At 50.1% G+C, this 11982-nt stretch overlaps 1 protein-coding gene across 3 annotated transcripts in view; it reads left to right on the top strand.

Annotated features, from left to right (window-relative positions):
• Window positions 1-639: 639 nt before the first annotated feature.
• The window catches only part of PAX9 (paired box 9), a 47580-nt gene continuing 36237 nt past the window's right edge, over window positions 640-11982 (top strand). Inside the window, exons 1-3 of one of the 3 annotated variants that reach the window (XM_039351815.1) lie at window positions 640-694; window positions 3896-4022; window positions 5132-5758. In XM_039351815.1, the coding sequence (XP_039207749.1) occupies window positions 4019-4022; window positions 5132-5758 (631 nt within the window). In that variant the 5' untranslated portion in view covers window positions 640-694; window positions 3896-4018. Of the gene's footprint in view, window positions 695-3895; window positions 4023-4256; window positions 4740-5131; window positions 5759-11982 lie in introns of those variants that run through there. The other 2 variants (XM_039351814.1, XM_039351813.1) reach the window with 2 other exon arrangements.

Here is an 11982-nt window from a genome sequence, read left to right as displayed (position 1 = left end):
GTTGTTGTTGTTTTAAACTAGCTCAGAATGGCGTCCCTGCCTTCTTTTACCGGCCCTCAAGGCCTGGTTTTTACCGACCCTGGTTCTCCTTATATGCTTTTGTTAGCACGGGAAAAGATCCGTGTCAAGGAGAGCATTTGACTTCATTTGCCTTCCCAAGCCAAATTGTCCCTGGGCTTGAAAATCCAGCCTAGAAAAATGCAACAAGTATGGTGTCCATTTTTAATTATTTAAAATCCGAGGAAAAGAAACCCCCTTCCTCCTTTTCCGCTCCTCCTTTTTCTCTACCTCCAGCCACTCCATTATTCTATACCTGAAATTAATCTTTTTGCCAGGCAGGTCAAGCGCGATCAACAGGCTGTAGTTTATGACAACGTTTTTTCATACTGGCCTGGGCTCCCCTCGCCCTCGCCCGACTGACTGTGGATGTGACCTTTGTTATTTCAGCCTCCACTCGGCAGCTCAGTGGAAACAACTTGAGCACGTTCAACCCTGATAAACATTATCCTTAAACCACCGGGGACCTGGGCAGAGTAAACGAGCTTTTCCGACCGAATCGCATCAGGAACACACATTGAGGCAAGAGTCCCGGACGGGGAGGTGGAGCTGGGAGGGGAAGAGAGGAGAGGAGAGGGAGCTGCAAGTTCGAGGGGAAAGAGGCCAGAGGCGGAGCGGAGGGCCCCCCGAAGTACCGGTAAGCTCAAAGATGTTCGGAGGCACGGCGAGTACCGGGGGGGGGGCGGGCGGGTGGACTGGAAAGAAGAGATAGGGATCCAAAGCGGAAGGGGGCTGCAAGTAAAACACCGAACCCCTTGGGGTGTTCAGAAATCCCCGTCTTCTGACCTACACAGGACTCCCACCGCCCAGGACCGACGTTGCATTGGACGGCGGAAGTTTCCTGGGAGTTCTGTGGGGGGGGGTCAGTTTCAAATCTAAACAATTTGTGCTTTAAAAAAAGAACGAACGCAAAGGGTTCGCGTTAAGACAGCCATCCTGTCGGCGCGCAGGCCCCAATCCTAGCTGAACCCTGTATCTCAGGCCAAGCGGTTGGACCGAACTTGCTGGTGGGCCTGCTGCCTGGCCTGGGAAGGAGTCGCTGGAAATGCAGAGAACCAAATTCCTCGAAAAGATGAACAGGAGCGGCTGTGAACGATTAAGACCCCAGCCTCCCCCCCCCCAGTCCCGTTGGTGAGCCTTCCCTTCACCGGTGCATAACTCCCCTCCCCCCCCCCAACAGTCCGAAAGAGCGCGAGAGAAGAAAGTGGCGGTCCGGTGGGAAGAAAATTGTGGCTCTTGACCAGAAGCTCCCTTAGAGCGCCCCGAGCGTTTGTCCGGGAGGGGGGGGAAAACCAGGATTGAGAGTGCCAGCCGGACCTCACGGGCGAGAGGGTCAAAGAGCTTCGCCCTTGACCGACTTGAATGGGAGGGCCGCCACGGGGGCGGCCCCTCTAACATCAGCCGATTCAGGCGAAACGTGAGAATTTCAAGGTGTTTCAGCGGCTCTCAACAGGACGAGCAGCTGCTAAATATATGCTGAAAGACACCGGACGCCACCCAACCCCGACTGAGCCGAGCCTCCACGGTTGGATTCGAAATCCATGAATTAGAATGAACTCATTTTTCTGAGGTTTTCTTTTGAGCCTTGAGCCGCCCTGGATTTACTTCCACCTGATGGATTCAAAGAATTAAGAAGATGGGGGAGGGGGAGAAAGAAGCCACTCTCCCCCTCCCACCACCACACACGTGGCTGGTTGTAGAACGGACTCCGATAATTAGCTCTGTAATAGTTGACTCAGGTTTTGCTGTTAAATGGCCCTATTCAATCGATCTCCAAGCCAGCAGAGCCTAGTGCGTTACACAGAAACTTTGCAATGAGATAATTATTCCTTCCAAATCGGAAGGAACTTTCCAAGCGATGTAATTGCCAGATTACAAGGTTAACCCCTTCCTAAAGGAGTTGTGTTGTTGCCTCAAAGGCAACCCACTTTGTTGCGTTCCCCTCCTCTTAACCCCGAATTCCCGGGGCCCGTTGCAATTATCTTCTTAAGGGAATGGAGTGGTACCTGGGGTTGCGTTTTGTACGGTCAGCTCCATTTTCTGAGCACAAAGTAAACCTCTCCGATTGGAGTAGGAGCGCTGGTCTATAAGCGGTCTCAACTTTTTCCCAGCGCAACTTTGGCATCCTCACATTCGTTTCTTATGCAACGTTCCCAGCGACAATCCGAGTTTTGAATCAGTTTCTCTCCAGCAAAGTGAGATCCCCTCTGTTTTAAATTAAGGCCATTCCTTACTCTTTTAGGGACCCCAGGCATTCCTGTTAAGCGCGCTGCGGTACCCAGTTTCAAGCGCTGGCTACTATTCCAGTCCTAAACCTCCGGAATTATGCACTGTCGGTTTTCAGACTCAGCTTTGTCCCTCAAAGGAGCCTTTGCGCTTGGAAAGCGGCCTTGGTGGGAATCGCGCCCCTTCCCCCCCCCCGCCTTTCACTTTTCTTGCTGAAAGTTTTCAGTCCTCTACCGTTCGTGGTTCGAGCTAATGTTTCAGATGAAACTCCCCCCCCCGACTCTCAAACACGTTCTTTGACCAAAAAGCGACTAGAGGATTTCTTGGCGGATCGGTTCTCTCCTTAACTGGAAAGTGCAGAAAACTTGTCTAAGCTGGGGGATGTTTCTGCTCAAGTGCCAATACCCTGTGCATTATTCCGATCCACATCTAACCTCGCAAAGATCCCATAGCTGAGCTCAAAGGCTTAAACAAGCAAAGAAGCTTTCGTTACATTATTTAGGTTTTCATGCTAGAGGGTTACAACACAGGCCTGTAATAAGAGGAGATGGTTACAAGTGGACAGGCTTCTCGTTCTTGGATCCTGTACAATACCTCCGGAGCTGCGAGTGCGCAAGAGAACCCCCCTGCCCCTCCCCCCAACGCTAGTAACGTGTCATTGTGTGCCTCGGGCGAGGGTGATTTCTTCTAAATCATCTTTCATCGGTTGCGGTCCGAATGACGCAAAAAGAAGCAATTCCATTGAACTCCATTTAGATTAACCGTCTTTCATGGTGCGCAGGAAAAGCGCGTTTGTTTGTGGCCTTGTTCATGTTGCAAAAGTGAACACATGTTTGCGTGATCAACTTGTTTGTGGATGAACAAACGAGGTGTTCGATTTCTGGCAATTAAACTCGAACTGATTTCCGCCAACACCCTCTCCTTGCTAGCATTCTTTTGGGTCCGGATCTCTCGCCTTCTTTTCTACAGTTTTTGCTGTCACTAGCGATAAATAATGCCAGGCGGAGATAGACCTGTATTTTCTTGAAGAAATAAAAAAGGAAGCTTTTCTAAAATGGGATAAATATCATTTCCCAGGAGATATTATTTCTCTGTTTTCTAAAATGAGGGGCAAAAAAGCAAGCAGGGTCATTGTCTTCCTGAAAGTTTAATGCGACCTCTAACTGCCGGCGCTGAAAAGCAGAAGGGAGGTGAGTCCCTTTTGTGAAAATAAAACCGCTTCGAGCGGCTATTCCTCCTGTTCATACGTTTTCCACGTTCTGCTGTTAGATTTCCTCTAATTTATGGCCTCCCGCAATTCAGCTTTCCCATCTCTGTGCGCTGCGGTTGCATATGGGACCCAGGTGCCGACCCAGCTCGTCTGCAAAAGCCAACGGAAGCCCCTTCCAGGGTGAGACTGTCTGTCACTCTTCCCTACCAATCCGGGGGTGCATTTCCTTTTAGGTCCACCTTCTAAGGGGTGTGTCTTTGGTGAGTGATAGCCTGAGACGCCCCAGCCGACCCAGCCCAGCCCACGTTGCTGCGAGATTGAAATGCGGGACTTAAGTCTCCTGCCTCGGAAAAGTGACTTCCTCGGGGTCCTTTTTCTTGACATTCTCGCCTTTTCCCGCAGGAGGAATCCGAGCGAGCCGGGGCCTTCTCCAGAGCCGATCCCGGCCAGCCGGGCAAGACCTATCCCACGCCGAGTTTCCTCCGGGGATCTCCACGCACCCTGCTCGGCGTCCTGAGTCAAACCATGGGTAAGTGTTGCTGGAGAGGCGTCGGAGGCTGATGCGGCGGCGGCGGCGGGGGGGTGCTATGACGGGCGCGGGAGGGCAATCCGGTGGCTCAAAGCTCCCAGCGCGCCCGGTTAGCTTCGCTCAGACTGTAGTGGGGACGAGGCGTTAAAGAAGCAACGGCGGCGGCCGCAGAAGCGCCAGTGCTCGAGAAGGAGAGCTCGAAGTATTGGGGCGTGTGGGGGGGGAGGGGGAAGGCAACTGACCGACACCCAGGCTTCTGGAACCCCGGACTCTCCCTTCCCCTTCTCCCCCTGAAAGCTGACTGTGTTTCGGCGGGGAATCTTCAGAAGCACCGCTGGCTCTCGGGAGGGGAGGGAAAGCACTCCCTCCACTCAATCGGTGGCCGCTTCCCACTTCTCTGCGAGTTTATTTCACTTTCCCGGCTGCCTCTTTTAGGCACTCTGCTTTTTTTGTTTGTTTGTTTTAAACCCGCGCTAGAAAAGCCAGTGAGCGCGCCACCTCGAGAGGAGAAGGAAGCTGGCCGCCCCAACGGCGTTTTGACTAGGCAGTCCGCTCGGTTTTCAGCTGGACTGCTTTCCAAGGAACGCCTCGGTCCTCGCCTGTCTCGTTTTCCCCCCCCTCCGCCCCCCATCCCGCGAGCGAGTGAATTGTCTGGAGTGGCTTCCTCCGGAGTGCGGGAAATGCGCGGCCTCGGGGCCCTGCGGGGCTTGGGAAGAGGTTTGTAGGGATACTCGCCAGCGGTTGCTGTCCGAAACCGCCTGCTAGTTGCTGGTTGCACTCGGGGAGGAAGTCTCTCGGGAAATTCAAGGGCCGGAGTGCCCGCCACTAGAAGCCTGCAAGGAGGAACTCCTTAAGGCGGCAGCTACAAGCTCGATGCTCCTTTACTAGGAATAAAAAAAAAGCCGAACTTGCTTCCCAGGCAGCGGCGAGCGGCCCAACATCAACCCGGCCTCCCCCGGGATGGGACGCGCCTCCAGCATTTAGCAGTTCGATGTCCCCCCCCCCCCTCCATCCTTCCCTGCCCTGGTTCCAGGGTGACTGTGTCCGGCTCAGCCTGGCCAGACTCCGGGCGCCTCTTCCAACGTGCCGCTGCTTCTCTTTGTTTGCAGAGCCAGCCTTCGGCGAGGTCAACCAGCTTGGCGGGGTCTTCGTCAACGGCCGCCCTTTGCCCAACGCCATCCGGCTTCGGATTGTAGAACTGGCTCAACTGGGCATCCGACCGTGCGACATCAGCCGGCAGCTGCGCGTCTCCCATGGGTGCGTCAGCAAGATCCTGGCCCGCTACAACGAGACCGGCTCCATCTTACCCGGCGCCATCGGAGGTAGCAAGCCCCGGGTCACCACGCCGACAGTCGTGAAGCACATCCGGACTTACAAACAAAGGGATCCTGGCATTTTCGCTTGGGAGATCCGGGACCGGCTGCTGGCCGACGGCGTGTGCGACAAGTACAACGTGCCCTCGGTCAGCTCCATTAGCCGGATTCTGCGCAACAAGATTGGAAACCTTTCTCAGCAGAATCACTATGAGTCTTACAAGCAGCACCAGGCAGCTCCGCAGCCGGCCCTGCCTTACAACCACATCTACTCTTATCCCAGCCCCATAGCGGCAGCAGGTGCCAAGGTGCCTACCCCACCCGGCGTGCCGACGATCCACAGCGCCGTCCACATGCCTCGGACCTGGCCCTCCTCTCACTCCGTCACTGACATCCTGGGAATTAGGTCCATCACAGATCAAGGTAAGAGGATAAGACTTCCAGCTAGGGACAGGATTGGTCAACCGAACCCAAGAATCCCACCCCTTCCAGAGGTTCTACGGTCAGTTGGGTGGCCTGGGGGAGGGGGAATGGGGTTCCCAGCGGTTTCTTCGCTGACTAGCCAATTCTATACCTTCAGAAAATGTCCAGCGTATTTTCATCAAAAGGGGAAGAGATTCATAAAAGGACCTGAATTTGCTTTTGTTGAGGATCATCAATAACCTTAATTCCCTGGACTTTAACTGATGGGCTTTGAAGGAAGCCCACACTTATAGCATTGTATAGCATCACCCATATAAAGTCTGTCTTTATGAACAGTGTTAGATAAGGCCATAAATGCTACAGATCACTTAGGTGGTAATGGCCTGGGTCAGGGGTAGGCAACCTTGGCTCTTTTATGACTCGTGGACTTCAACTCCCAGAATTCCTGAGCCAGCATAGCTCCACGAGTCATAAAAGAGCCAAGGTTGCCTACCCCTGGCCTAGGTGGAACTTGGTTCTAAATAAATGTCCTCTCTCTTTGACCTAGTGCTATTTTTCACTTAGCTGCAAGGCCTTTCCTTTTAAAGGGATCCTAAGAATGTAAGCAGAGTCCTACTGGATCAAACCCCTGGCCCAACGAGTCCAGCAGTGTGCTCTCACAGTGGCCAACCAACTGTACAAGGAAGCAGATGGCCTTCAAAAGCAGTCACGTGGCCACCAAGGCTCACAGCCACTGATCCCCAGGATGTGGAAACTTGTCTCAAATTTTATGTATCTGATGCATTTTAGTAAAGATGTCTGGCTGAACTTTCCGGTGGCCAGGGCTTTGTTTGCACAGGCTTTCTTCCCTGGGAATGAGCCCTGTGGCATTTCGTGATTGAACAACAAGTGATTCCCAAATAAGTTTCTCTCCGTGAAGCTTTACATTTAATTATGAAGGAGATAGAAATGAAATTGAAAAGAAATACAATATTTTCTCCCAGTAAAAATATTTTCATGACAACCCATTATTTTGGAGGCAGATATGATAAATTTACTTACATTAATTTATATAAGAGTATGAACCAACATGTTGGCAATATTTAGAACATGTGCACACTATCAGTTTGGGGAGCACTCTTGTTTTAAAAGCAGAAGGTCCGGCTCATTTATAGTGAAGGTCTTGTATGTCTCCATTAAATAAACAATATCACTGTGCTGGGATAGAAGCATTTATCAAAGCTTGGAGGGGAAATGTCCTTACGCATTTATTACATATATACAAGCACACAACACACACACACAAATCTAGGAAAGATATAAGCACATTTCTACAATTCTCCAATTTAATTGAGCTAACTAAAAGAAGCAAATATAAATGAACACACAGAGAAATGCACAAAAAGTTTTCCGATTTAGTTACCTACATTTATTCATATTTTGAAACAAAATCAAGTCAGCTAAAAATACAAGTTCCAATATTGGCACATTTTCTGTGAATCGGTTATGTTGATCTTGACTGGATTTAACATCTGTGTAAACAGTGTTGCTGATGCATCTCATTTCTGGATTAGTTTGCACGTACCTCATATTGGCTACTGCATCTAAGTATGGCTAAAAAGATAATTGCTGAATGGATTGGGGAAAGAATAACTTCCTGTATTACTATGTTCTTGTACTTATGAAAAAGAAAGGTAACTAGTAATGGTGTCAATTATATAACAACCTCTTAAAACATTAAAGAATCCAATGGCATTTTTAACACTAGCAATTTTATTGTGTTAGTAGCTTTTGTGAATTATAGAGGGCTCTTACGTGAAAGGGTGACTTTCCAAGGCATACACGTTTGAGTGTGTGTGCATGATGTGTGTGTGTGTGCGCGCGCACACACACACACACACAAAATAAACATGTATGCATCAAACAATCACACAATTTATTACAGTGATGAACAAACACAGCTAGACCTTTTCGTGGCCAAGTTCTTTTTGGCTACCAGAATAGATCAGCATACCTAAGCAACAGAAACACACATAATCCCCGGTTGGGTCTATTTACTTTTTCTCTGCCAGGCTTTTGTGCTGATATTTGCTCTCAAGTCAGAGCTTCTATGTGGCAAAGGCACCTCCTCGCAATTGCAGGCAAGTCTTTCTCAAGTTCTCGCAATCAGGGCAAATTTGCTCAGACAGGAAGTTCAAATGTCACCTAATTGCTTTCGTTCTCCTGCTTCACTTTGTTGTGCTCCGAAGCGGTGGTCCAGAAAACTGAAACGGCCCACATTTAACTGACGTCTTTAGCCCCTTCCGAGGCCCGCCGCTCCGCTCCCTTCTCCCGACCTCGCTGCGGAATTCCAGACGGGCAGTTAGGAAGGCAGGCAGCGTCGACCGGAGCGGCGACCGCCGTGCAACAGGCGCCGGTAACTCGCGTTAAAGGCCTCGATTCTTAAGGTCTCATAGATTGGAACCGAGTTAATTTCAGACAATGTAAAAGCAGGCGAGGCAGATAACAGTTGTCCGTTGTCGTTCAATGCTGGCTTGTCACCCCTTCCTCCCTCCCCCCCGCCCACGTTCGTGCGAGAGCGGGATGTGCGCGTTTTGTGTGGCGCTCACACAAACAATAGCGTTAAGAGCGCGCTACGCACAGGCCTCTATTTGTTGCTAAGGAAAGTAGGCGTCCGTTTCCAAATCCTTTCGCGGAGTATCGCCTAAAAACGCCGCGGGCTGCCCAGTTCCCCTTCCCAGGGCGCTGCTTTTCAGCGGTCCCGGCCTTTGGGTCCGGCGTGGCGAGAACATCTGCGAGGATCGTTGTGCACAGAGGACGCCGGGGGAGGCGGGTGGGGTGGGGTGGGGGGCAGCTCTGCGGGCGGCCGGACAAGCAGCGCGAGCCGGCCTGATTTCCGTGTTTATTAACCCCCACCCACCCGGGGGGCCGAGGCCACCTCTCTGGGTAGGAGGCCGGCGAACGGTGGGGAGGGGGGAGGGAGCGTTGGGTTTGCCTCCGAGCTCTCCCGCCTCTGCTGCGCGAAGCTTGACCCGAGGCTGCTCGGCTTTGATTTATTGGTTAAGTTGACCTTGTTGCCGCAGAAAGGAAGCCCTATTCGTGGGGAAGGGAGGTCGCCAGAGACGGCTCACCCAGGCAGGCTCCAGCCTGGGCCTGCCACAGTAGTCGGCCGCCAATGGATGAAGAAGCGCGGCTAGTCCGGCTCCGAGACCACCCGAGCCCAGGGGGGGGGGGTTGGTTGGCGTTGCCTGCAAGCCTTCTGATCTCCGCTTGAGCCCTCTTCGCTTGGCCTCTCAAAGGCTTCTCCCTTCCGGTTCCTCTAGCTCGACCACACGGCCCAGGCTTCGCGGGTCTACTTAGGCCCATCTCCCTGGGCTGCGCAGCCTTCTGGGTCCCGCCGGGTGAAGGGTTGGGGGGGAGCCGCTGGGCAGCGTGGGCCGACCAAAAGCCAGAGGACCTTCCTTCCTCTCGTCTTATTGCCCCGACTTGAGGCGCAACCCGTTGGTTTCCGCGGAGTCTCCCTTCCTAACCGTGAAAGAGTAGTACGCTAGGATGATAGGTCGCCTTAGTACCTGTATGTACGTGTCAATGTGCCATGTGCGTGTGTGTAGAAGCTTGTGTTTGCACGCCCATGTTGTAGGTTAGAGAGAGAGAGAGAGCGTGAGAGCACGAGAGAGAGAGAGAGAGAGAGAGAGAGAGAGAGAGAGAGAGAGAGAGAGAGAGAGTTTCAGAGCAAGAATCAATTCCGAGAATGGCTTCCCAGAGAGAAGCCTTTCCTACAAGTCTACTTCCCCTGCCCTCAAGAATCTTTTGTTTTTTAGATGATGTATCTTTTGTCTTCCCATCTTTTGTTTGAGAAATAAGGGCGCCAGTGGGCGGGAGAAGGGTCCACTGGTTGGCAGCCCGAGAAGAGGAGGCCAATTTCAAGGGCACTGGAATCTTCAATCCTGTCGGCCTTTTCCTCCTTCCGGGCTAGGGTGAAATAAGTGGGAGCTGGTGGAAGAAACAGAGATGTTGGAAACTGCAGGCGGAGGGCCAGCCCTTTCCTTTTAGTTTTTTTTAGGATTATCCTCAATAAATTTAATTTCGATGCATAACGTGGTGAGGCTCCAGTTGTTGCAAATTCTCTGTAGGCTTCCGCCTTCCTTGGGATGCTATAATTTCAACTCCTTCGCAGATTAACACTTCCCTCCAGCTATGCCAGGTGGACCTCCTAAACTCGCCTGAACTGAACTGGAAAAAGTCAAGCCAGGCATGAAACCGCAGTCTCTGTAAGGGTATTAAGGAGATAGATACCTTTCTCGGGGATATTCCCCTCAAACTGCTTTATTAATAGAAAGAGGTATTGGGAGAATAACAGAATTGGAAGCGACCTTGGAGATCTTCTAGTCCAGTCTTTCTCAACCTTGACAATTTTAAGGCATGTGGACTTCATCTCCCAGAATTCCACAGCCAGCTGGCTGTGGAATTCTGGGAGATGAAGTCCACATGCCTTAAAATTGTCAAGGTTGAGAAACACTGTTCTAGTCCAACCCCCTGCGTTGTCCAATCTCTTCTTTAAAAACCTCTAGTGATGGAACAACCACAACTTTTGAAGGCAAGTTCCACTGATTAATTGTTCTCCTCAGGAAATTTCTTCTTAGCTCTAGGTTGAATTTCTTCTTGGTAAGTTTCCGTCTGCTACTTCTTGTCCTGCCTTGAGGTGTTTTGGAAAATAGGTTGACCCTCTCTTCTTTGTGGTAGTTTGGGACAGGAATAAGGTTGATTCCTGCAGAGGAATACTTGAACAATCTCCCTAACTCTCCTTGCCCTACCTGGTAGCTTTGAAGGCCTTGCAATAATAATAATAATAATAATAATAATAATAATAATAATAATAATAATAATAATAATCACCATCATCATCATCATCATCATCATAAAATAGAGAAAGTCATAGAAAATGATAAAATTAAACTGCTCTGGGACTTCAGAATTCAAACAGACAAGCACCTGCAACATAACACCCCAGACTTAACAATTGTCGATACGAAAGACAAAAAAGTCTGGATAGTGGACGTGGCAGTGCCTGGAGACAGCAGAATAGAAGAGAAAGAACTGGAGAAGATAACAAAATACAAAGACCTACAAATAGAAATAGAAAGACTGTGGCAAAAGCAAGCAAGGGTAGTACCAATAGTCATAGGCTCCTTGGGTGCAATCCCAAAACAACTGGAGCACCACTTGAACACCATTGGCATTGACAAATTTGCCATTAGTCAATTGCAAAAGGTGGCCTTACTAGGAACTGCTTCCATCCTGCGACGATACCTGTAATACCATCAAACATCCATATCTGCCTATCCCAGGTCCTGGGAAAGGACTCGATAAGTAGACAAAATGCCAAATCCAGTCTGAACATCTGGCTGACTGTGCGATGATCGACAACAACAACAATAATAATAATAATAATAATAATAATAATAATAATAATAATACACCCAGTAGGTAATACATCCTCAGTAAAAGGGTATTGCTACATTATGGGAAAATAACTTTCTGTCCCTTCCATTGAAGGAAGTGGGAATTATACATATATACAGAGAGCGGTTATGTGATTAAGCCCAGGTGACTGGTGGGTGGCACTTAGACGTTAAATTGAATCAAATTTAGCTTCTCTGGGCAAGAATTAAGTTCACCTGAATTTTCTGGAGAAGAGAAAAAACAGGCCTGCCCAGCTTCCCACCAAGTTAATGAAAAACTACATGCCTCTCTGTGTACCCAAGACTAAGCAACTGGAGATTTTAATTGTTTTAAAGCATGCCTACATTTAAAAACATGTAAGTCTTTTTTTTTTTTTTTTACCCAGCCATGATCAAATTCCCATCCTGGAGCATTAGCACGGTTTTTAAAGCTTCCTTGGGTTTCAAAGGAAAAACGGAAAATGAAGGGTTTGTATAAAGGTGGTGGTGGTGGGGTTTGAAACCTCGAGGAGATCTGCTGGAAGTGGCCCTATGCATTGCACGGACCTTGCTTATTTTTCCAGGGTAATTCGGGATGAATTGTCCTGAATCCTGGGGTGAGAAGGATTCGATCTCTGAAGCCGGGCTTCGTGGGCGTTAATGAGAACACAGAATCCCACCCTCAGAGACGGTCCGTTTTAGCTTGGGGGGCTGCGCGGGGAGGGCGTGCAGGCTGGCGGTCGGCGGGATTTCTTTGATTGACCCTCAGGCCCCGCACCCCTCCTCCTTCCCAGCATAAAATAT

Source organism: Crotalus tigris, unplaced genomic scaffold, assembly GCF_016545835.1.
Source record: "Crotalus tigris isolate CLP2741 ecotype Arizona unplaced genomic scaffold, ASM1654583v1 scf7180000018371.15429387391:27106975, whole genome shotgun sequence".
In the NCBI taxonomy this organism is placed as follows: Eukaryota; Metazoa; Chordata; class Lepidosauria; order Squamata; family Viperidae; genus Crotalus; species Crotalus tigris.
The sequence above is the reverse complement of the archived record's forward strand: the minus strand, read 5'-3'. Positions and strand labels throughout refer to the sequence as shown.